General features: G+C 49.3%; 5 protein-coding genes across 13 annotated transcripts in view; 2 read left to right on the top strand and 3 right to left on the bottom strand.

Annotated features, from left to right (window-relative positions):
* Positions 1–2,039, bottom strand: part of CCDC13 (coiled-coil domain containing 13) — a 32,479-nt gene extending 30,440 nt beyond the window's left edge. The window contains exons 1-2 of one of the 3 annotated variants that reach the window (XM_052695044.1): positions 1,917–2,039; positions 590–813 (exon numbers count right to left, since the gene is read on the bottom strand). In XM_052695044.1, the coding sequence (XP_052551004.1) occupies positions 590–807 (218 nt within the window). In that variant the 5' untranslated portion in view covers positions 808–813; positions 1,917–2,039. Of the gene's footprint in view, positions 1–589; positions 814–1,908 lie in introns of all 3 variants that reach the window. The other 2 variants (XM_052695046.1, XM_052695045.1) reach the window with 2 other exon arrangements.
* A 267-nt stretch (positions 2,040–2,306) lies between these two features.
* HIGD1A (HIG1 hypoxia inducible domain family member 1A) lies at positions 2,307–7,261 on the bottom strand. 7 transcript variants are annotated; one of them, XM_052695137.1, is made up of 4 exons: positions 7,116–7,261; positions 5,602–5,709; positions 4,105–4,239; positions 2,307–3,427 (listed from the first exon to the last, which is right to left on the bottom strand). In XM_052695137.1, exons 1-4 carry the CDS (start codon positions 7,249–7,251, stop codon positions 3,378–3,380), a joined length of 429 nt encoding a protein of 142 aa, XP_052551097.1. In that variant the 5' UTR covers positions 7,252–7,261; the 3' UTR covers positions 2,307–3,377. The 7 variants fall into 7 exon arrangements, with proteins under 7 accessions (XP_052551097.1, XP_052551099.1, XP_052551100.1 ...); XM_052695139.1 differs by lacking the exon at positions 7,116–7,261 and adding an exon at positions 6,969–7,099; XM_052695140.1 differs by lacking the exon at positions 7,116–7,261 and adding an exon at positions 6,983–7,095.
* A 3,202-nt stretch (positions 7,262–10,463) lies between these two features.
* Positions 10,464–15,627, top strand: ACKR2 (atypical chemokine receptor 2). Its single transcript, XM_052695102.1, has 3 exons — positions 10,464–10,633; positions 11,146–11,194; positions 12,623–15,627. Exons 1-3 carry the CDS (start codon positions 10,601–10,603, stop codon positions 13,738–13,740), a joined length of 1,200 nt encoding a protein of 399 aa, XP_052551062.1. The 5' UTR covers positions 10,464–10,600; the 3' UTR covers positions 13,741–15,627.
* Positions 15,628–15,733: 106 nt separating this feature from the next.
* LOC128086424 (7-alpha-hydroxycholest-4-en-3-one 12-alpha-hydroxylase) lies at positions 15,734–17,376 on the top strand. The gene has a single exon (XM_052695086.1). It carries the CDS (start codon positions 15,775–15,777, stop codon positions 17,305–17,307), a length of 1,533 nt encoding a protein of 510 aa, XP_052551046.1. The 5' UTR covers positions 15,734–15,774; the 3' UTR covers positions 17,308–17,376.
* A 1,548-nt stretch (positions 17,377–18,924) lies between these two features.
* OBSCN (obscurin, cytoskeletal calmodulin and titin-interacting RhoGEF) overlaps positions 18,925–21,257 on the bottom strand; it is a 170,512-nt gene continuing 168,179 nt past the window's right edge. The window contains exon 121 of the mRNA XM_052695150.1: positions 18,925–21,213. Within this exon, the coding sequence (XP_052551110.1) occupies positions 21,036–21,213 (178 nt within the window). The 3' untranslated portion in view covers positions 18,925–21,035. The remainder of the gene's footprint in view (positions 21,214–21,257) is intronic.

The following is a 21,257-nucleotide window of genomic DNA, read 5'->3' on the forward strand; positions in this document are numbered from 1 at the left end:
CTAGTATCCTGATAACCCAGATACTCCCTCAGTGGGTGAGATAAGACCCAAACCTCTGACCCTACTATGATTTAAAATCCTACCTTGTATATCCCTGTCAAGTATCTCACCCATGAGGCAACCTTATCTACAAGACTCCTAGACATATACTTCATCTCCTGTGGCTGTCTTTTGACCTACTAAATCATGTCATATGTGAAGAATACGTGGAGGAACACTTCCCTGGGCTGCAGGCCTTTGGTTTATACCCCCTACCTGCGTGATGCTTTGCACATATTGGTTTCTGGAAATTAGTCATGTAGAGAACTTATTTACAAAGCTAGGCAGGACCTAACCAGCAGTTCAGTCACCCTGATGGTCAGGCAGTACCTAGCTGGTACCTTAACCCCTCTGTGCTGCAGCTCTCTACTTGTGAAATACTAAAAAATAAAGAACATATCACAGTGCAAAACATATCAGACACAGTGAGGGTCTTCTCAGGATAATGGACACTGTAGACAAAGTGCTCTTCTACTGTGACTTTCCTAAGAATATATGCTAAACACACTTTAGGTGATCTCCTGAAGGAGCAGTGCTGCTACACTTTTACCTTTTGCTGTCATCTTCAGTTACAGGTTGTTCTGTTTCAAACAAGTTTAGATCAGTCAGGATGTTGAAAGTCTCCTTTCCATTGCCATTGTTACCCTTCTGACTGTTCTGCTTTTCCTTCTTCCTCTCCATTAGATTCTGTAGTCTTCTCTGCTGTTGTACCTGAAGAGCTTTAAACTGGCTTTTAAAATGTTCGTTCCCACTTATGTCTGATTCCATTGCTTACTAAAAGCATCACAAGAAGAAAATGAAGAGCAAAAGAGAGCAGAGATCAATATCACATTCAAAACATCCTCTTCTAATAGCTGGTTTGTAGTTTTTCCACACCGACCTTTGCACAGTCTCCCTGCCACCACCTCTTCCTCTCAATCACTGTGCTTTTCAGCCTCACAACCTCACTTTAATGACCCTTTACCACAGATGCCTTTCAAACTGAAAAGAAATTTTCAGGTCTATCTTCACTCTAACATTAAAATAAGTGTTTTTAAATGTTTTTTTTTTTTTTTTTTTAAACAGATCCACTTAAAACAAACGTTTTTAGAGAAGAGCAAGTCGAGGCTGAAACGAAGCCAGTGTAACAACCATGTTACAGAGACTGAAAGTCTCTTCACCCAGAGGGTGGTGAGGCACTGGCACAGGTTGCCCAAGGAGGCTGTGGATGCCCCATCCCTGCAGGCATTCAAGGCCAGGCTGGATGCGGCTCTGGGCAGCCTGGGCTGCTGGTTGGTGACCTGCACACAGCAGGGGGTTGGAGCTGGATGAGCATTGTGGTCCTTTTCAATCCAAGCCATTCCATGATTCTATGGTCCCTGTTTATCCACTCTTCCTTTGGCCACCAAGAGCAGGTTGACAACCTTCCCCCATCTTTCCAAGGGCTGAGTGGTAACATTAAAGCAGCAGTATCACTATCCATTTCAATGCCTACCCCCCTTTTCACTGTGATTAAGGCAATCTGTTTTCTAGAGTGTTCCAGCCCTCCCTCCTTCTGTTTAAGGCCAAGTGCACCTTTGGCCTGACAAAACCAGTGGCTAAAGCTCCCACAGGCACACCCTGCAGACGGCGATTAGCACGGGGCCTATCTCACTCTGAGGCAGCCAGCAGCCTGATGAAGGACAAAGTGCACCTGCGTGATTGTGAGGGACTTTATTCAGCACCAAGCCTCGCTGGGGACGAGTAACAACCTGCATGCACCGTTCCCCCTCTGGGCTCTCTGGGATGTGCCACAGCTCCCCTTGTGCACCGTCACAGGCCGCGCTGCTCCATCAGCCTCTCTTGCCGGCCCACCAGCTCCGAGCCCCAGGAGCCTGCCTGCCTACCTACCTGCCTACCTGGCCTCCCCCAGCCCCGAGGCCGGCGGCGGAGCCCTCAGAGCCCGCGTTGGCACGGCCGTACCCAGCCCCTCCAGCTCCCGGCTCCGCCGCCGGCCCACGCCGTTCCCATAGCAACAACCAGCCGAAGGCGGAGCAAAGCGCGGGGCCGCGCATGCGCACCCAGCGGAGCGCCGCTCTCCTCAGCGCGGCCGCCATCTTAGCGCCATCGGCCTCCCGCTGACCCGAGGCGGAGATAGGAGCCACCATTTCTCCATCCTGGGGAAGAGGAGGGGCGTTTTACGGATAAACGAAGCGGAGCAATCTCCGCCTGCCCTGTAGCACCTGGACGTGTTTTCCAGCTGCCCCGTGGCTCAGCACAGCGCTCCCCAGGAAATCCTCACACAAACGTTGGTTATCCACAGTGCTCTCAGCTGTTTATTCACATTGCATCGCACATTCCTCCCCACAGCAACATATCACAGAGTAGGAGGGCACACCTTATTTGTGAGACATCATATTGGCACGATGGAATGTAGGCTAGTCAGAGAAATATCTTTTTTTTTTTTTTAAACCAACTCACTTCATCAACACATTTATTTTTGTGACTGCTGTTAGAAATAGGAGGGGTTCCTGCATAAAATCACATTGGCAGTTTACAAAGGTTTTATACCTCACCCAAGGGGCTTTTCAGATGCAAGTGCTTCAAAATTTCTATGGGAAAATATAACTCTTAAGTCACAGCTAGATGACGCTTTAAAAGCATTAGAATGCCAAACTCAGACATACTTTAAATGTTACATTTAAATATTAGCCGGAAGAACACTAAATAAAGTTACAAAATACAGTACTCCAAGGATCTGAAAGCCTATGGTAAAAATAAGGAGACTGTGTCTTCATTAATGATGAATAAATATAACATTTAAATAGCTGAAACACACCAAATAACGTCATGCCTTAAATAAAAAAATAAAATAGATGTTTATAGATCTCTCTATTTTAGCAGTCAGCGCTACTGGAAGCTTCTAAATTACAAAGCTGGAGGCTGGCAAATACACAGGACAGAAGATAACATGGGACAGAAGATAACATGAAAATACAGTGCTATCTTACAGATACGGCCTCTACACCCTGGCTGAGGCTTAGCAAAGCTAGCTCAGACTTTGTCATTTTGGGCAACGGCAGCAAAAGAAGTCACCAATTGTAGGGCTGAGTAAAACAGCCAAGGGGAAGACTATGGGTGCTTTACTATATCCCCTAAACAGCAGGGTATGATAGAGCCAATCAAAGAGAACCAGACTGCCATACCCATTCGCCTAGTATGCAATCATTTAGGCTGCCAGCCTCAGAACAGCGTACCATATACAAAAATAAAGGGCAATTCTCTAAAATGATATATTTTTCCCTCAAGAACCCCTTGATATGAGGTCTATAGATGCAGTACACAGGTCACCACCGGGACAGATGTAGGTCATCCTTCTGTTACTCCTTGGGCTTTATCACGTACTCCTGAAACATGGAATACAGCACACCTATGTGACAGAAAAAAAACACAGAAAAAAAAAAAAAGCTGGATTGAATACAAAGCGTTCAAAATCTGAACTCTGAAATTCTGAGCAACAGAAATAGCATTTCCCTTCCTCTTCTGTCATTTGTGGTTTGTTTGGTTGGTTTTTGTTTGTTTTAAATAGTCATGATGAACAAACACTACAGGATTTTCCGTGCACAGAAATTTTCCTTCTTGTACACAGATTCCCAGCCAGCTCTAGTCTGCTTTGCAGCCAAAGTCAAGCTTTGCTTTTGCACTTTCTGGGAAGGCAGATTAGGCAAGCCGTGTTTTGTGGGATGCTCATTCAAAACACACACACAGCTAAAATACTTAAATAGGGCCTCGAAGTACAGATCCTTCAGAACATTCAGGGATAATTCTGGGCAATAAGATCACTGTCTATGCAAGCTGTCTTTCCATTGCATTAAGTTCAGAAACAGCAACATATTTACATGGGAAAACATTAACAGCAGGCAGTCCTTTATCTTTTCCTCTAATTTCAGTACCTCCAGAAGCTTCCCACATGTAAAAGCAGTCAAAACTTCTACTCTCAAAGCTAGTGGAGTTTAATACTCAACACGTTTACTACAACATGCACCAGCAGGAAAAGAGGTGCAAGAAGGTCTCCACAACCCATGGTGCTCCCTGCTCTGGACGTACCACACGTTATTGCTCCCACAACGAAGCCCTGCGCTGCCACACGCATGTGAATCAGGTGAAGCGACATCTTTGTGTTCCCCCGATGCTTCAGTTTGTACAGCCCATAGCCCACCACCACGGCAAAGCCGGCCATCCCTGCAAAGGAGGAAAACATCCACGTGAGTAAGGATCGCCTCCCACATCTTGGTGACTTTGATCTGCCTCAAGAAATCCTGAGAGTAAGCATGTTTTTGTCTGATCTCTGCACACAGCACAAGTCCCTGTCCTTCCCACTGCTTTCCACCTCATTTAAGTCGCAAGTCAGCAGGGAAGACAATGACAATTTCCAGTGGTGTTAAAACACAACAGCAGAAACTCAGGGATCGTTCTCAAGGCGTCAGAATTTCTTCAGTATTTCTCAGAGAGCACAAGAGCTGCTTGCTTTCTTGGAAGGAAGCTCACAGTCAAGAAAACGGCTCAGCATTGGCTGGGACACTCAGTGCTAATGGCTTGTGGAGGCATCCTAACCTGCCTGCCAAGGATGTTATTTTGGGTGTTGTCACATTTGGCCTTCTTTCACCTGGACACAGGTCATAAGTTCCTCTCCTACACTACAGGACAGATGTTCAGCAAGGTATCTTCACGGGGACACTTCATTTTAGTCCCACAAACCACACAGCCCATTTCCTTCCGGTATACAGAAAGGCTCTCACAGAACACCATGCACAACAGTTTTCAATCCCCGCCACTTCAGTCCACATTTAGGATGATTATTTACATAGTTCAAGGAAGGCTGCCAAGTTTTAAGGATTGTGTGTATTTTACTGCCAAAAGCCCAGACAGCTTGGCTACCTGAACAAGAATATTACCAGTTCCACCTGAGAAGCTAACAGCCTTTCTCTGTGCATGATTTACAGAATAGCTTCATAAAATACAAATTGAGAATTCTAGTGCCTGCAAGTCAATCTGACACAGTTTGAGGGTGAGTCGATCAGCCGAGGGAAACCCAGCCCATGGAGCATGCAGTCTGCTCCAATGAGCCACAGAGCAAAGTCCTGTGACCACAGAAACCAGAAGCAGCAATCAGCTGTTGTGGAACAGCTCACCCCAACTGACCTGAACACCGTCCATTTAAGGCAGCTTGAAATCAAACTCTGTGTCCTGTTAGAGGCGGTTCCCAAGCACAGAAAAGTTCCCAGGGGGCACACAAACCTTTCCTCAGAGCTCTTCCAGTAGCTCAGCAAAGGCTGAGCACTCAACCAGTCTCCTCAAACTGGGGAACCACTAAACCTAAAGACGAGAGGCCTCATCGATTTCTCTCTTTACCCAGCAGCAAATACCTCCGCAGGTACGATCAGCACTGCTGTTACCACGTAACGACCCTGCACGAGGAAGTCATTTCAAAGAGGAAGTCCTATCAAAGCAATTACCTACTCACTGTATGGGACTGTGTTTGCCATATTGATTTCCCATGCACAGAGAGCCTATGTAAGTAAGAACGCCCAGACTTAAGCTCACCAATTGGTACAAATGGCGTCTCCTTAAATTTCCGTAGCAGCTTCGACGTCTGGCTGGTTTCAGTCTCATACTCAGGGTAAACAGGTTCATGTCCGGATGACATGGTGCCTGCAAAGACAAGGAGTCTCCCTTGAGATTTTATAAATAAGTTAAAGGGAACTTTCAGAAAAAAAAAAACACCCTTGTGTATTCCACAGGAACGGAAGGTCAGCTTAGTTCAGTGCAAGCTACAAGAGCTGAAGCTGAGCTGAGGAGTTGCATGCAGATGATTTAAATCAAGCAAAGCCTTGGGAAGCTTATGTACAATTCAGAAAAAGTTTGATGGCAGAAACTTGTTGCTTTATTAATCTTTCACCCCACGACAGATCCCAGCACTCCCACAGGCCCACGGGCAGCAAGAGGCTGCTGAAAGCTTTAATCTCTGCCCACATTTCCTCTCACTGCTCACCCCACTGCTTCGCTCCCTACCAGCAGATTCCTTAGTAGCTGCCCTCAGCTCATCCCTCCCTTTTGCTGCCTGCCAGGAAATGCAACAGAAGTGCTACGGGTGGAAAGAGCAGCAGAAGGTCAGTGCTGCCTTTAGTGGCTGCTCTGTCACAGCTGCAGCCCATCCTGCTGGAGAGCAGAGCAGGAGCGTGCCCTTGGTGGACACAGCAGCATCACAAGCAGTTGCCATTGCAGCACAGGTGATTCCCCAGAGAGGAAAAAGAAACAAAACCAAACATCACCGCATTTACAAGAGCTCTACACGCTGAGCCTACACCTAACTAGGGAGATCACCACCAGAACTCCCCCGGTTGATCCCACACCACCACGCCGCGCTCCTCCTTCACCTCCCACTGTAAGCATCACTCAACAATCAGCGGCCACTCCTGCTACCACAGCCAGCTCAGGAAGGATTTCTACCTGCATCAATCCAGCGCTGCCCCAACACGCTCGATACCAAACTCAACCCAGCCTCCCCCGGAACCGCACTGCAGAGCTACGCTAAGGGCAGGCCGGGGACCTGCCGGAGCACACCACGGAACAGGCAGCACGCCCGGGCCGAGCAGCATTTCCTGCACACCCATTTCACCCCAGAGCTCTTTAGAATAAACGCTCAAACCGCTCCCAGGGCCCTGCCGAGCTGCGCTCCGCCCTTCTTCCGCGGGACCATGCACCTCATGCCCGGGGAACGCCAACCGAGCCGCCGGGAGCACCCAGAGGCCCGAGCCGCCCTGACCTTGCCCGACACCCGGGACACACCGAAGCCCGCAAGGCCGCCCGCGAGAACGGCTTCGACACGGAGGAGGCGAACGAGAAAAAAGATAGGAAAGAGACAGGCCGGAAAACGACCCTCAGCCCCGCACCCGGCGCCCCGCTCCCACCGCACAGCACGCACTGAAGTCGCCACTCCGCACTCGGCTCCCGACACCGGCCGGCGTCTGCGGCGCCAGGCCCCGCCCCCTCCGCGCTATTGGCCGGCAGCCTCGCCCTGCCTGAGAACTACAGCTCCCAGAGCCCCGCGCGCCCACCGCCAGCCAATCCCGAGCGCCGCTTGACGAGGCGGAGCTTTTGCTCCTTATGTGGAGTGAAGTCCTTATATGGACTAGGAGGTGAGGCAGGACGTGACGTCACTCGGGGGCTCCTCCCCTCCCCCCCCCCCCCCATCAGCAGTGCCTGCAGGAGGGGCGGCGTGGTGTCGTATGGACCCTTCCATCCCGAGGGCTCTTCTGTGCCGTCCCTTCTGCACTTTTCTGATTGCAGCTCAGCCCTTCTGCTCCATCTTCTTGCATTAAATTCACTTTGATAACAAAGGGACAGAGGGGATCCTGCTTCCTGTGCCCAGCACTGAATGGAGAAGTGTGTGTGTGTGTGTGTGTGTGGGCGGGGGGGGGGGGCAGGGAGGATTTTGCTTTTTTAGGGTAAAATCAAACAGTGCAGAGGTTGCAGCATTGATACACAAAGAAGAGATGTCAGCCCGACAGACACCTGTGCAGGGGTGTCTGGAGTGGCTGCATCACAATGTGGGGCTGCACAGGTTCTGGGTGCTGGAAACCCTGAATCACAGAATGGCCAGGGTTGAAAGGGACCTCAAGGATCGTGAATCTCCAAACCCCCTGACACATGCAGGGCCACCAACCTCCCCATTTAACACTAGACCAGGCTGCCCAGGGCCCCATCCAACCTGGCCTTGAACACCTCCAGGGATAGGCAGAGCATCCACAGCCTCTCTGGGCAGCTGTTCCAGCACCTCACCACTCTCTCTGTAAAAAACTTAACAGCCAGTGAAACCCATATGGAACACATACATCCCCCTGTGAAAGGCAGGGACGTGGCCATGGGGTCAGGAGCAGCCATGTGTGACCTCAGAGAGGCCTGAGATGTAGGGCAGTGAAGCTGATGCCATCAGTGCTGTCATTACTCTGCCTGCCCCAGGAGTTCAGCAGGGCCATGAGGCAGTGCCTGTGTTCAGCTATGGATTGTCATTATTATTTTTTTCCCTTAGTATTTACTACATCACTAAGAACAAACAGTATTTGCAAAACCATAGGGATTTGGGGGATGAACTCAGCACGTTGTTGCATTCCCAAGAGTGGGTTTTTAAGCTGCTGTTTACAGGAAGCAAAACAGAACATGGTTTTTCAGCAGCTTGTTGGCTTTTTGCTTAAAAAATTATGTTGATGTAAACACACATTCAAAGTCAAATGGAAGTTCTCTAGTGGATGGCAGGACCCTGCTTTGCCTCCACCTGATTTTTGCCTTTTTACCTTATTTTTATTTTCTAAATTTGAGCTCAGTTTGCCCCCTCCTTACAGTGGGACAGGGATTTTAAAGCCTAAAGACAGCATAGAAATTGTTCCTGATTATGGAAGCAGTGCCTGGAGCTGAAACAAAACTCCCCCTGAATATCCTGAAGATGCCTAAAACCTTCTCCTGAACTCGGAGGCAACTTGGCCTCCGAGAAAAACAGCATAGGAAGGTGCTTTGTGGAGACCCCATTTCTGTAGGCTGGGGCCCCAGAAAGAGCAGACTCCTGCTTTTCCAGGCAGCAAAAAACAAGCAGTTCTGCTAACCCTTTTATTTTTTTTTTCATGCTACTGAACGTCCCTAAATGCGCTTTCCATTATTGATAATCTGGTTACATTAATTGCCAAAGCCATTAAGGTTCTGCAGAGTATAAAAGGAAAAAAAGGAATCTGCAATTACCAGCTCCCAAATGGAGTTAAAATCTGGTAATAAATGACAGCGAGGGCTGCTCTTGGCCGTGGCTGTTACAGACACATTTAATTCCCTACAACTCTGAGCTCTGAGCTCGAGGGTAGAAACTCAATTATAAAGCCAAACTCGCTTCGTTTTCATTGCTGGGCTAACGAAGCTCCTGTCACCTGGAGCAGCCCCATCAAAGCTTCTGCTTTTCGCTCCCTGCTAATGTACATTGCCCAGATGTGCTCCAGGGCTTGCACAGGCCTGTGAGGCAGCTAATTGCTGTAATTGACCAGCTAAATGGCTGGTTTGGTTCCCTTTGGAAACCTGAGTCTTAGCCTGGCAGCAGAAACAAGCAGCTTTTGGTCCTGCATGGGCGCTGTAGGGAAATGCAAGTTTGATGCAAGGGCAGAGCCTGGAGGAGCTGAGGTGTGGGCTGGGAGATGCATAGGTTTTCTCTGAAGAGTGTTTTAAATCAGTAACACCCATGTTTTTGGTGCAAAAGACATTTTGGAATAGTGGATAAGGAAGTAACCAACAAAATGTGTCTCAAAGTACCACAGCAACAGCAAGGAGAACATGGAGACCAGGCTGGAGGCAACTCCAGCACCAGACAGTGATATTGGACATCTCACTGCAGGATGGTTTCCTGACATTTTCCAGCTGTCAGCACTGGGTTTCCTGTTGGTTGGTGTCTTCTGTGAGATGCTGTTTCCATCCCGCTGTGCTCTGGGGTTGGTTTGAGCCCACGCAATGGTGGCAGCACTGATGTCCCTGTCACCCACACAGTGTCAACCTCCGCTGGACTCTTTCCAAGAGATCCCTGTCTGTTTTGTACTGGGGAGCCCAGAACTGGACGCAGTGCTCCAGATGAGGCCTTACCAGGGCAGAGCAGAGGGGGAGGATCACCTCCCTCGACCTGCTGGCCACCCTCTTTTTGATGCACCCCAGGATGCCATTGGCCCTCTTGGCCACAAGGCACACTGCTGGCTCATGGCCCACCTGCCATCCACCAGGACACCCAGGTCCCTCTCCGCAGAGCTCCTCTCCAGCAGCTCATCCCCCAACCTGTACTGGTGCATGCAATTATTCCTCCCCAGATGCAAGACTCTACACTTGCTTTTGTTAAACCTCATCTGTGGTTTTTTTCTGCCCAGCTCTCCAGCCTGTCCAGGTCTCACTGAATGGCAGCACGGCCTTCAGGCTGTCAGCCAATCCTCCCAACTTTGTATCATCAGCAAACTTGCTGAGGGTGGCCACCATCCCCTCGTCAAAGTCATTGATGAAGATGTTGAACACGACTGGACCCAGCACAGACCCCTGAGGAACACCGCTGCTTACAGGCCTCCAGCCAGACTCTGCACCACCAACAACAACCCTCTGTGCTCTGCCAGTCAGCCAGTTCTTAACCCACCTCACTGTCCACTCATCCATCCCACACTTCCTCAGCTTTGTTATGAGGATGTCGTGGGGGACAGTATCAAAAGCCTTGCTGAAATCAAGGTAGACTACATCCACTGCTCTCCCCCCATCCACCCAGCCAGAGACAACATCATAGAAGGCTACCAGATTGATCAAGCACGACCTCCCCCTGGTGAACCTGTGCTGACTACTCCTGATAACCTCCCAAGTAAGCTCAATCTGTCTCGCCTCCTTACAAATCCTAATTCAGCTTTTTTCAGGGGTGATGTCAGCGCTGCAGTGACTCCAGGAAAGGCAAAATGAAGGCAGGGCAGTCACGCTGAGCTCACGTTTCCTCTTGCACCACTATGAGAGGTTCGTTCCTAGAAGCCTGAGTCCAACTTCTGGCACAATGGGAACTGCCCGCCGTGGAGCAGCGGCTCTCGTAAGCGTGTTTTCTCTTTTGTGCTTGTAGATAATGGAAGAACCTGGAGAGCTTCCTTTGGGCTGGGGTTAATTTCTTGGGAGGATTAATCGCTTCTTTACTCTGCAACATGGGATGTAGTGTGAATGTCTGTGCAGTGCTGTAAGGAGGAGGGACGACACAGCCAGGGGAGAAGCAGCATCTCGGAGAGCTGAAAAAGCCCCAGAAGTGGGGGTGTGGGGTGGCTGCCCCAGTGTGGGTGCAGGGAGTGCTGGAGCTGTTTTGGAGTCTGACTGGATGTCAGAGTGGGTGGAAAATTTTGGCTTCCTCCCATGGACGTGTAGTCCAGAATGCATTCAGCTGCAGATGATTTTTCTCCAAAACATGAAGCAGAAAAAAAGCTCGTTCCCAGAAAGTTTTATTCGGTGCTGTTGTGCTGTGCATCCATCTGGCTGCCCTCTGGTGGTCGCCAAAGGAAGGTGAGACAGCAGGAAAACATCACAGCTTTGCTCACACTGAACTTTCCTTTTCAGCCAGCCTGGGATGGACCCTTCAGCAGTGTCAGACGCGGGATCACAACAGGTATGTCTGTAGCTTCAGCTCTTGCAGCTCTGCACTGCAGGGATCCTCAGCACTCTGCTCCAACCCTGCTCTGAGATGTAGGGGCTCCTGCTTCAGGCCCTTCCACGAGGAAGGCCTGGTTCTGGTCCTAGCTGCCTTTGGGGATCTTGGTCATGGGTAGGGTTAGGGTTAGCACAGCTCGTCCTGGGAACAGCAGCTTCATTTTCTCTTTACTTGGTGATTCAGTTGAGGAGAGCAAGACAGGAGAGGCTGCAGGCAGGGAACTGCACTACACACATGCTTTGGAATTGCTGGAAGAATGGGTCCCAGAGAAAATGAGGGCAGGTTTGGTCATGGTGTGTGCCCCAGGGGTGGTGGGGACATCTACAGCCAGTCTGACCTCTGTGACAGCCTTGGTTTGCTGTTAGAGCCTGGAGTCTTGATTATTAAAACCCACTCTGACCTTCATGGTACCAGCTGGAGATGTCTCAAGCAGATTTCATCTATCTCCCACCGTAGGAGATTTCATCTCTTCAGTAACAGATATTGCCCCGTTTGGGTGACTTTTGGAAGATGACTTCCTCGTGATGTTCTCGTGGTTGGAGTTCATTCAGAATCAGACTGTGAAATTAGGAAGTTCTCTCAGTTATTGACCATTTCCTGTAGCTGTTGGAACCAGTGTGCAGTCCTCGGGCACAAGAAGAGCAACTCTAATGCATAGCCTTGGGCAGGGGCTTCAACCCACCTCTTGTCTCATGCTTTGATTCCTGGAACTGACACAAAGAGGAGACCTGTTGTACCGCGAGTAGTTACTTGTTGCTATTTTGTTTCTGAGAGCAGCCCTAAAGCTAAAGGTGCTGGTGGCAGGTTCTGCTATGCTGAAAAGCAGGATGTCAGTTTGGATAGTAAGAAAAATTTCTTCTCAGAAAGAGTGGTAATGCACCAGCACAGGCTGCCCAGAGAGGTGATGGAGTCCCAGTCCCTGGGAAAGGGTAGATATGGTCAGTAGGGTGAAGGTGAGGGTAGGTTGGGGCTGAACTGGGTGATCTTAGCAGTCATTCCCAACCGGAATGATTCTGTGATTCTATGCTGCTTTCTCAGTAGGAATCCTGGTGAACACAGCAGTACACAGCTGGGTGTGGTGCTAGACTTCACGTAATTTAGGGTAGAAACTTCCTCAAAAGTGCAGTGGTGTCAGAGGGAAGTGGTGAATCAGCTCAGAGGAGACCATGCTTTTCGTGCATGGGAACAAGGAAACCTGAAGTATGATTTTAAATGTTTGTGTCTATGGCTGTCTTCATGCTGTAGGCAAAGGCCAAAGAGAGCAGGACATGCGGCATGGATTTAAACCTATAAGCTGAAGAAAACATTCCACTTTTGCTTTTCCTGCAACTGGAGTGACGTTTTGAAGTGCCCTGCTGATCCCCTTCTCTTGTCCTTTGCTCCTAGACAGCGATTTGCCCTGTGCAGCTTCAAAGCTGGCAACAACAGCTACAGCCTTGCTGGGTGGCCAAGATTACACTGCCAATTCAAGTGACTACCCCTATGAGTACCTGAATGAGGAAGACTACGTGCTCTATGGCCTTTGCACCAAAGAAGAGGTGGTGTCCTTTGGCAAAGCATTCTTGCCAGCTTTTTATAGCATGTTATTCCTGGTTGGGTTCACTGGGAACGCTCTTCTGTTTACTGTCCTCATGTATGTCAGTAAGCAAAAGAAGACAGCAGAGTTGTATCTGCTGAACCTGGTGGTTTCGGATTTTCTCTTGCTGCTAACCCTTCCTTTCTGGGCCCTGTTCATTTCTCAGTGGGTGACCTGGGATCTGTTGTGCCCAGTCTTAAATGCCATGTACATCATGAATTTTTACAGCGGTATCTTTTTTGTAAGCTGCATGAGTCTGGACACGTATCTGCAGATAGTTCATGCCTACTCTCCTCACTGCTCTGTGACACGGAAGAAGTCCTTCCTCATCTTGTTGGTGCTGTGGGTCCTCTCCATACTCCTCTCCATTCCCGATGCCCTCTTCAGCAGCACGAAGGAAATGCACAACAAAACCATCATGTGCACGCATGATTACGGCCAGAAACACTTCTTTTGGAAAGTTGTCTTTCAGGTCACTCAAAACATCCTGGGTTTCCTTTTGCCTTTCTTCTTCATGGTGTTCTGCTATTCCCGCAGCGTGTGTGTCCTCACCACGTCTCGGGTGCCTGGCTCGAGGAGAGCACTGCTCTTTGTCTTTACTCTGGTGGTTGTCTTCTTTATCCTGTGGTTCCCTTACAACATTGTCCTCGTCCTTCACTCCCTACAATACGTTGGTTTGATCCAGAGCTGTGAGAGGAGTAGGCAACTGGACTATGCCATGCAGATCACAGAGAGCTTGTCCTTTGTCCACTGCTGCCTCAACCCTGTGCTCTACGGTTTTATGAAGAAACGATTCAGGTCGTACCTACAGAAGATCCCTCAGGCTTTCTGTAGGAAGGGCACCTTTGACATCCAGCTCTCAGAAACAAGCTGCTCTTGCAGCAGATACACCGCTCAGATAGAAATGTTGAGCGTCACCAACACATGATAAATTCTTTCTGGCTTTTGCCACGGGGCACTGTGCTCAGCCAGGCTCACCCCTCAGCCTACCAGGAGAGGCAACAGGAAGAACAGGCAGTTTTAAGTGGGTCTGAACCACACTGAAGCGTACTGAGCAGGACACTGTGTCTACCCAAGGGATGGATCCTTGGTCTGAGATCAGTTTCATAGAATCATAGAATCATAGAATCACCAAGGTTGGAAAAGACCTAAAAGATCACCCAGTCCAACCGTTCACCTATTCCCAATAGCTCCCACTAAACCATGTCCCTCAACACAACATCCAGCCTTTCCTTGAACACCCCCAGGCTCGGTGACTCCACCACCTCCCTGGGCATCCATTGCAGTGCCTGACCACCCTTTCTGAACAGTAATACTTCCTCATGTCCAGCCTGAATCTCCCCTGCCGTAGCTTGAAGCCATTCCCCCTGCTCCTATCACTGATGACACGAGAGAAGAGGCCGACCCCCAGCTCACTACAGCCTCCCTTCAGGCAGTTATAGAGAGCAATGAGGTCTCCCCTGAGCCTCCTCTTCTCCAGGCAGGTTTGATCATCACAGCACCAGAATTCAGACCAGTAACTATCAGCAAGAGAGAGAGGGAAAAAAAAAACACAAAATGAAAAAGCTCAATGGAGACCATCATTAACAGACATCAGTTTGACCTGTTTACAGAGTGGCAGCATGGCCTTAAACGGAAGAGCATGGATAGCTATTTGCCAATTCTTATGACTGATGTGCTTTTACAGTTCAAGGTTACTAGTTTGTTGATCTTTATTTAAAAGGTGCTGTTCACCCCAAATGTTTTTGAACTTTAGCTGGGCTTTTTCCAGCCTAGAAATCAATTCAGCATGTAAATTGGCTAGAACTGTGCAAATAAAGTTTATACCTTCAGAGCACATGCTCATCACCTTCTTGATGTTATTGCTAGATAGTGTTACTGATAGAACTGAGAAGGGTTTTCAGTTGAACAAAAAACATGCATTTGTTTTCACTGCCGTTATTGCCATCATCACTGCTGTGTGTTTCCAAAATGGTAAAGCTAGGAGCTTCACTTATAAAAACACCAAAGCAAATATGAAGGTGATGCTACGCTGTGATCTTTGCTACGTGGGTCAGGTCTGCGGCAGGGGTGTGGAAGGGAAGAACAGCTGGGAAACAAATCTGAGATAGATAGAGATCTTCATCTCCTGATCTACCTAGGGAGGGCCCTTGGGACTGTAAAGAGCTTTTGATGGGATGCTTAGGGGAAGAGGTGAAGGTAAAGAAAACAAGGGGTGAACTGGGGAGGAACGAGGGTGGGAAAATAGGGAGCGGGTGGAAGCAGCTTGCCCTGTGCATGGTCATCTCCTTACTAAATCCTTTTCCCTAACTCTCTCACCACTTAATGCCCCTTTATCCCACTCGACGCTGCTGCAAGGTCCGCATGCAGCAGCTGGATGCCCAGTAGTGCTGCACTGGGCACAAGGCACAAGGTTCCTGGGGTACCCCCACCCCAACGGGAGACATTGAGGACCAGAAGGCAACATGAGTGGAGCTGTTGCAGACCTTTCCTTCTCTTGGCATTTGAGACCAAAGTAGCTCCGCTCTGTCTCCGGCTTGATCCCAATTCCAGCAGCACTTCAAACATCTGTTCCTCCTCTCTTCTTTCCAGCCTGCACTGCATATCTGTAGCTGAGTGTTAAATGCAGAAATTGCTGAGGGGAATTCTCCAAAGACCCTTTTACAAAACAGTGCAGCCCTGAAAAGAGGTTTGGCTTATACTGCTGCAGAGCTCACGCTTACACCCATCCACTTTATGCAGCAGCCTGTTGACTGCAGTGGACTCTAACGTACCTTTCACTTTAAAAATCTCCGTGTGTCAGCCAAGAAAGAGATGTCCTCACTCCAAATTGGAAAAGCAAATAATTGCTGCCAATTGGGGCAGATGCTGTCAGCTCTGCACCTGCGTATCAGCTGCTGATCGGAAATAAAAGGCACTTCCCTCACTCTGGGTCAAACCCCCAGCCAGGAGAAGGGCTCAGATGGCATTCTGGACAGTTTTCCTCTGTACCTTGGTGGTACTGCTGCTTGGGGGGCTCTACCACCTGGGGGCCTTTCGGAGACGAAGACCCAATGAGCCGCCTCTGGACAAAGGCATCATTCCCTGGCTGGGTTATGCACTGGATTTCAGAAAGGACAGTTCAGCGTTTCTAAGCAAGATGCAGAGAAAATATGGAGATATTTTCACAGTGCTGATCGGAGGCTATTACTTTACCTTTGTGATGGACCCCTTCTGCTTTGGAGCCATTGTGAAGGAATCACGGTCTAAACTAGACTTTCTGACCTTTTCAGCTAACTTGGTCTACCGGGTTTTTGGCTACAAGTCCAAGACGAACAACAATAGTGATCTGCATGTTTTTAACACGAAGTATCTGATGGGAGATGGACTCACTCTCCTGACACAAGCCACCATGGACAACTTCCAGAAGCTGTTGTTTTTCAAGCTGAGCTCAGGAGAGGAGAAACGACCATGGCAAGAGGCCGGCCTCTTCCACTACTGCTACAACATCGTCTTCAGAGCTGGGTACCTGGCTTTGTTCGGCACCGAGTCGTACCAAGGGACAGAGAACAAGGAGAAAGCTTACGAGCAAGATCTCATCCACTCCAACCAGCTGTACACCGAGTTTCGGAAGTATGACCGCCTCTTCCCCCGCCTGGTCTATGCCGTGTTGCCTCCCAGGGACAAAGTAGAAGCTGAGAGGCTGAAGAGGTTCTTCTGGGATGCTCTGTCTGTGAGTAAGAGCTCTCAGAAGGAAAACGTCAGTAGGTGGATAAGTGAACAAGACAAGTTTTTGGCAGAAATTGGCATGCCTGACTACATGCGGGACCGCTTCAAGTTCATGATGCTGTGGGCATCCCAGGGCAATACAGGCGCTACTTCCTTCTGGCTCCTCTTGTATCTCATGAAGGATCCAGAAGCTATGAAGGCTGTAAAGGCAGAAGTGGAGAAAGTCTTGAGGGAGCATGGTCAAGAAGTGAAGCCAGGAAGGCCACCAATTAACATCACCAGAGACATGTTAGCCCAGACTCCTTTTCTGGACAGTGCCGTGGAGGAGACCCTGAGGCTGATGGCAGCCCCAATCCTGATCAGAGCCATCCTCCAGGATATGACCCTCAAAACGAGTGGTGGCACAGAGTACAGTCTGCGCAAAGGGGACCGAGTGGCTCTGTTCCCACACCTCTCTGTGCAAATGAATCCAGAAATCCACCCCGAACCTCACAAATTTAAGTATGACCGCTTTGTCAACCCAGATGGCACCAAGAAAAATTTTTACAAGAATGGCAAACGGCTGAAATACTACAATATGCCCTGGGGGGCCGGTGTATCCATGTGTCCTGGGCGGTTCTTTGCTACAGAAGAAGTTAAATTGTTTGTGTTCTTCATGCTGACTCACTATGACCTGGAGCTGGTCAACGACCAAGAGGAGATCCCAGACATAGATTTGAGCCGCTGGGGATTTGGAACCATGCAGCCTGTTCACGACGTGCAGTTCAGATACCGACTACGTGTTTGAAAAAGCTGTGGTGTTCTGCTTGTCCAGATGTTGCTATGAAATAAACCGCCCGAGCCGGTGGCTGCTGGATCTGTGTGGAGCCAATGCCAGTATGTTCTTCTTTGCTTAACAGCATGGTGGCTTTTCTCTTCGTCTTCTCTGCATGTAGCACAGCCCTGCATCACCCCTTACCCTGTCTGGGTAGGGCAATAGAAGCTCATCTGCACACCCACAGGGGAGCCCAGAGATACAATGGTGAGGTGGAGGGCCCCAAGTAATGCCCTGCTGGGTTACTCCCAGCTCTTCACAATGGCTACCAGCCTGTCAGAAACCAACTTGTACATGCCAAGAGGAGAATGATGATGTAACAGTAGGTTAATTGAGGACAACTGGGAACACAGATTTAGGATGAATGCCTCAGCTGGGTCTCTTTGCATCTGTTCCACCAGAGCAGCAACCCCACAGCCCAGGCATGAGGCCTACTGAGATTAGCCACAGGGATTGGGATTAAGGGGTGAGGCATTCTGTGGGGCACAGAGGAGAGGCAGGTGGGGATTGTAACAGGTTTATGGTGGGATGCTTGAGGAACGAACCACAACGGAGAAAAGGAGGGATTCAGGTGATGCAGGGAGGAAAGTAGAGTTATAAAGAGTTAAAAATGTGCAGGTGTGTGCAAACAGTCAGCTCACCCATACACTTGCCTTTCCACACTGTGCCCAATCTTTCCTTAAGAATTGCCTTTCTGTGAGAGGAGAGCTGGGGTCTGGAGTGCAAACCTGGTTCCTGATGTCCTCCCAGCCTTTCCTCGAGGCTCATGTACTGGCATTGTTCCCATCTAATGCATGCTGGGGGTACCTCTTCCCTTCCTTTTTTTTTTCCTTCCTTCAGCAGCCAAGGGAACATCAGTCCCCACAGGAGTTAAGTCACAGCACAGTGAACCAACTTGCTGCAGATGCCGTCTTTGGAGGTTTTCATAGAATGGCTTAGGTTCACATCCCTCCTGTGCTGGGGATCTGGATGCAGTGCTCCAGGTGGGACCTCACAAGGGCAGAGCAGAAGGGGACAGTCACCTTCCTGCTCACTGTTGTCCCTCTGTTGATGCAGACCAGGATGCAGTTGCCCTTCCAGGCTGCAAGAACACACTGCTGGCTCCAGAATCCCCAAGTCCTTCTCCGCACGGCTGCTCTCTGTGAGCTCTGCTCCCATCTGCACTCATATCTGGGACTGCCCCAACCCAGCTGCAGCACCCTGCACTTGGCCTTGTTCAACCTCATTAGGTTCTTGTGTGCCCACTTCTTGAGTTTGCCAAGGTCCCTCTGTTATGTACAATCAAGGTCCAGAACTCAAATGTTCTATTATGTCTCAAAACATCAAAGCCAGATTCTGCTTTCTGTTGTGAAGGACGGGGCTATGTTATAACTGCAGCAAATGAGCAACTGTTGTAACTTTTCCTGGTGAAGGCAGAGCTGTCCTAGGAAAAAAATAATCTGCATTTTAGTGCTTTGCTGTACTCTGTGTGTGTGTGTTTTGTTACAGCTTGTAATGACCTCAGATCAGAGTTGAGAGGTGAGAGTGGGTTCTGAACAAACATGGACTGGGTTTGGGAAAGAGAGAGAAAAACGATGAGAATGGCAATGATTGAGCAAAAATATCTGGTTTTAATTCCTTGTCAGAATAGATAATTTAACAAAACAATATTGAGTCTATAAAAGACTTCAGACATGCTCAAACGCATGCAAGTATGAGAAGCAAAAATCACTTAATTTGAGGAATAGTGTAAAAGCTCCAAACGGGTAAATCTGCAATTAAAGTTTATGCTTGGATGGGTTGTCCACAGAGCAGTCCATCCCAAAGCGTAGCAGTAAGAGGAAAAACCAGACTGTGCCAACAGATACCTTATGGGTCCTGAAAGGTTCATACACCACACCTCATCGCGCTGTCTTCCATAACTCCTTGAAACCCAAGAGAACCGAGCATGAAATCTGGCCCTAAGACCTTGCTTTTCTCTTCTCCAATGCACTGTGAAGAAGGCATGACCTTAACATTCAAAGATGTGCAGTCTGACAAATCAGTGTCTGCTCTGCACAGCACAGTGGGAACTGCTTTGCTCCCAACTTGCTCCATACACAATGCAGGAGGAGCAATCAGGGTGCTACAAGCTTCAGGTCTGTGGCAACATGGGTTAAATATGCTGGAAAAGATCCCCACTAGACAACATCATGTCTAGCATTGAATTGTAACATAGTAGGAACTGATTTCCCATCCTTGACCTTCTGAACACAGTGAGGCGTGGCTTGAGGAAAGGCTGTACTTAAATGCTGCATGTAGGGAAAGCTCAAGAAACCCAACTGCACCCGTAAATGCATCACTCACATCAGAGAAACCCAAAGGAAAACAGAGGTTATAGATACAAAGCAACGACACAGCGAACACCATCCGTCCTCAGCAGATCTTGAAGGACTGCAGCGTTCAGGATGCCCTGGGCTTTCCTGAAGAATCTGAAGACAAACTGATGCAGATGCAGTGGGGCAAGTGAGGGGTTGTTATGAAGTCCTGTGTGATGGGTAAACCAGTCATCTAGTTCTAATGGGAGAGTTCAAATACACATGCCCCCCCCAAAAAAAGTGTTGTGGTGTCTACAGACCACGAACCCCTTGAGGAACATGACCAGCTCTGCAGCAACAGCAGTGGAAGTGCCCACGGAGAGCATGTAGGCCCTATGACAGGTGGTTAACTTGAGCCCAGGGAGAGCAGGCTCAGCTTTGGGAGGATTCAGGTAGGACAGATGTGCAATTTATCAGTGACTGGAAAGCCCCAGTGCTTTTTCCATCCCTGCACTCACCCTGTGCTACAAGTGCAATGTGCTGAGCCTGACCAGTGGATTTCACCAGGGTCCCGTTGCCCAACCCTGTGTCTGACACAAGGCAAAGACATCACGGGACACATCACAGACATGGCAACACAGCACACGTCTCGTGGGGAGGGACTCACAAGGTCTCTGGTTCAACCCCCTGCTCACACTGAGCTGCTCAGGGCTTTTATCCAGTTGGATCTGTACATCCAAAGCTGTAGGATATGTTGCTGCCTGGCATCAGCCCCCGGAAGCACTGTTTCCCCACAGTGAATCTTCCTGACTTGTTTTCTGTTTCCCCACTCCCGCTATCACCTCCTTGGAGCTCTTGAGAGTATTAGAGTTGTTTTCCCTTTATAATTGTTTCCCATTTCCTTTGGGATTTCACAGAACCACAGATCTGTAGGCATTGCAAGGAACCACTGCAGCCCATCAAATTCAACCCCAGGAGGCAGGCAAGAAGCCCACCAGTCTCTCAGTCCTTGTAGCAACGGGATAAGCGATCCAGTAGCATCTGAAAGTGCTGGCATCCTGGGGACAGGGCAGAAGTCAATAGCCAGTGTTTGCACACTGACTTCAGGGAAGATTTGCTAAGCTGCTGAGGGCTAGCAGCTAGTCCCATTCAGAAGGGGCTCTGCAAACCTTTCCTGCCTGTTCCTGGAAGCACAGATCCAAGTCACCCAAGTGCTGTCAAGTTACCACCTGTCAGCTGAGCCACGTTAACTGCATTTCAGCTCTTACCAGGTGGCAGTGCGTTCATTTGCTTAGCTGTGCTGAATTGCATTTAGGAAGAACAGAGTCAGCTCAGGTCAGCTGATGCGCAGTAACTCGACAGAACAGTTTGCTACCAAACACAGAGCAGAAGGGGAGACGATCCTTGCCTATCTCCACATCCCCTTCACTGTGCAATCATGAGGCCGTACTTGGAGCACAGCAGACCCCTTTTCTTTTCCCGGTCAGTGAGGAAATTTCTCAGTTTGGTGGTGGAGAAGGTAACCAGCGCTTGCTGCCTGTTGTCCAAACCCGTCTCCTGGAGCCACGGGCTCTGAAGGCACTCGGAGGCTGACGGTCTTCCCCTGGGACAAAGGGGAGAAGGTCGGTTGGGTTTTCTCTCCCAGAT

Source organism: Tympanuchus pallidicinctus, unplaced genomic scaffold, assembly GCF_026119805.1.
Source record: "Tympanuchus pallidicinctus isolate F22 unplaced genomic scaffold, pur_lepc_1.0 scaffold3, whole genome shotgun sequence".
NCBI classification, from domain to species: Eukaryota; Metazoa; Chordata; class Aves; order Galliformes; family Phasianidae; genus Tympanuchus; species Tympanuchus pallidicinctus.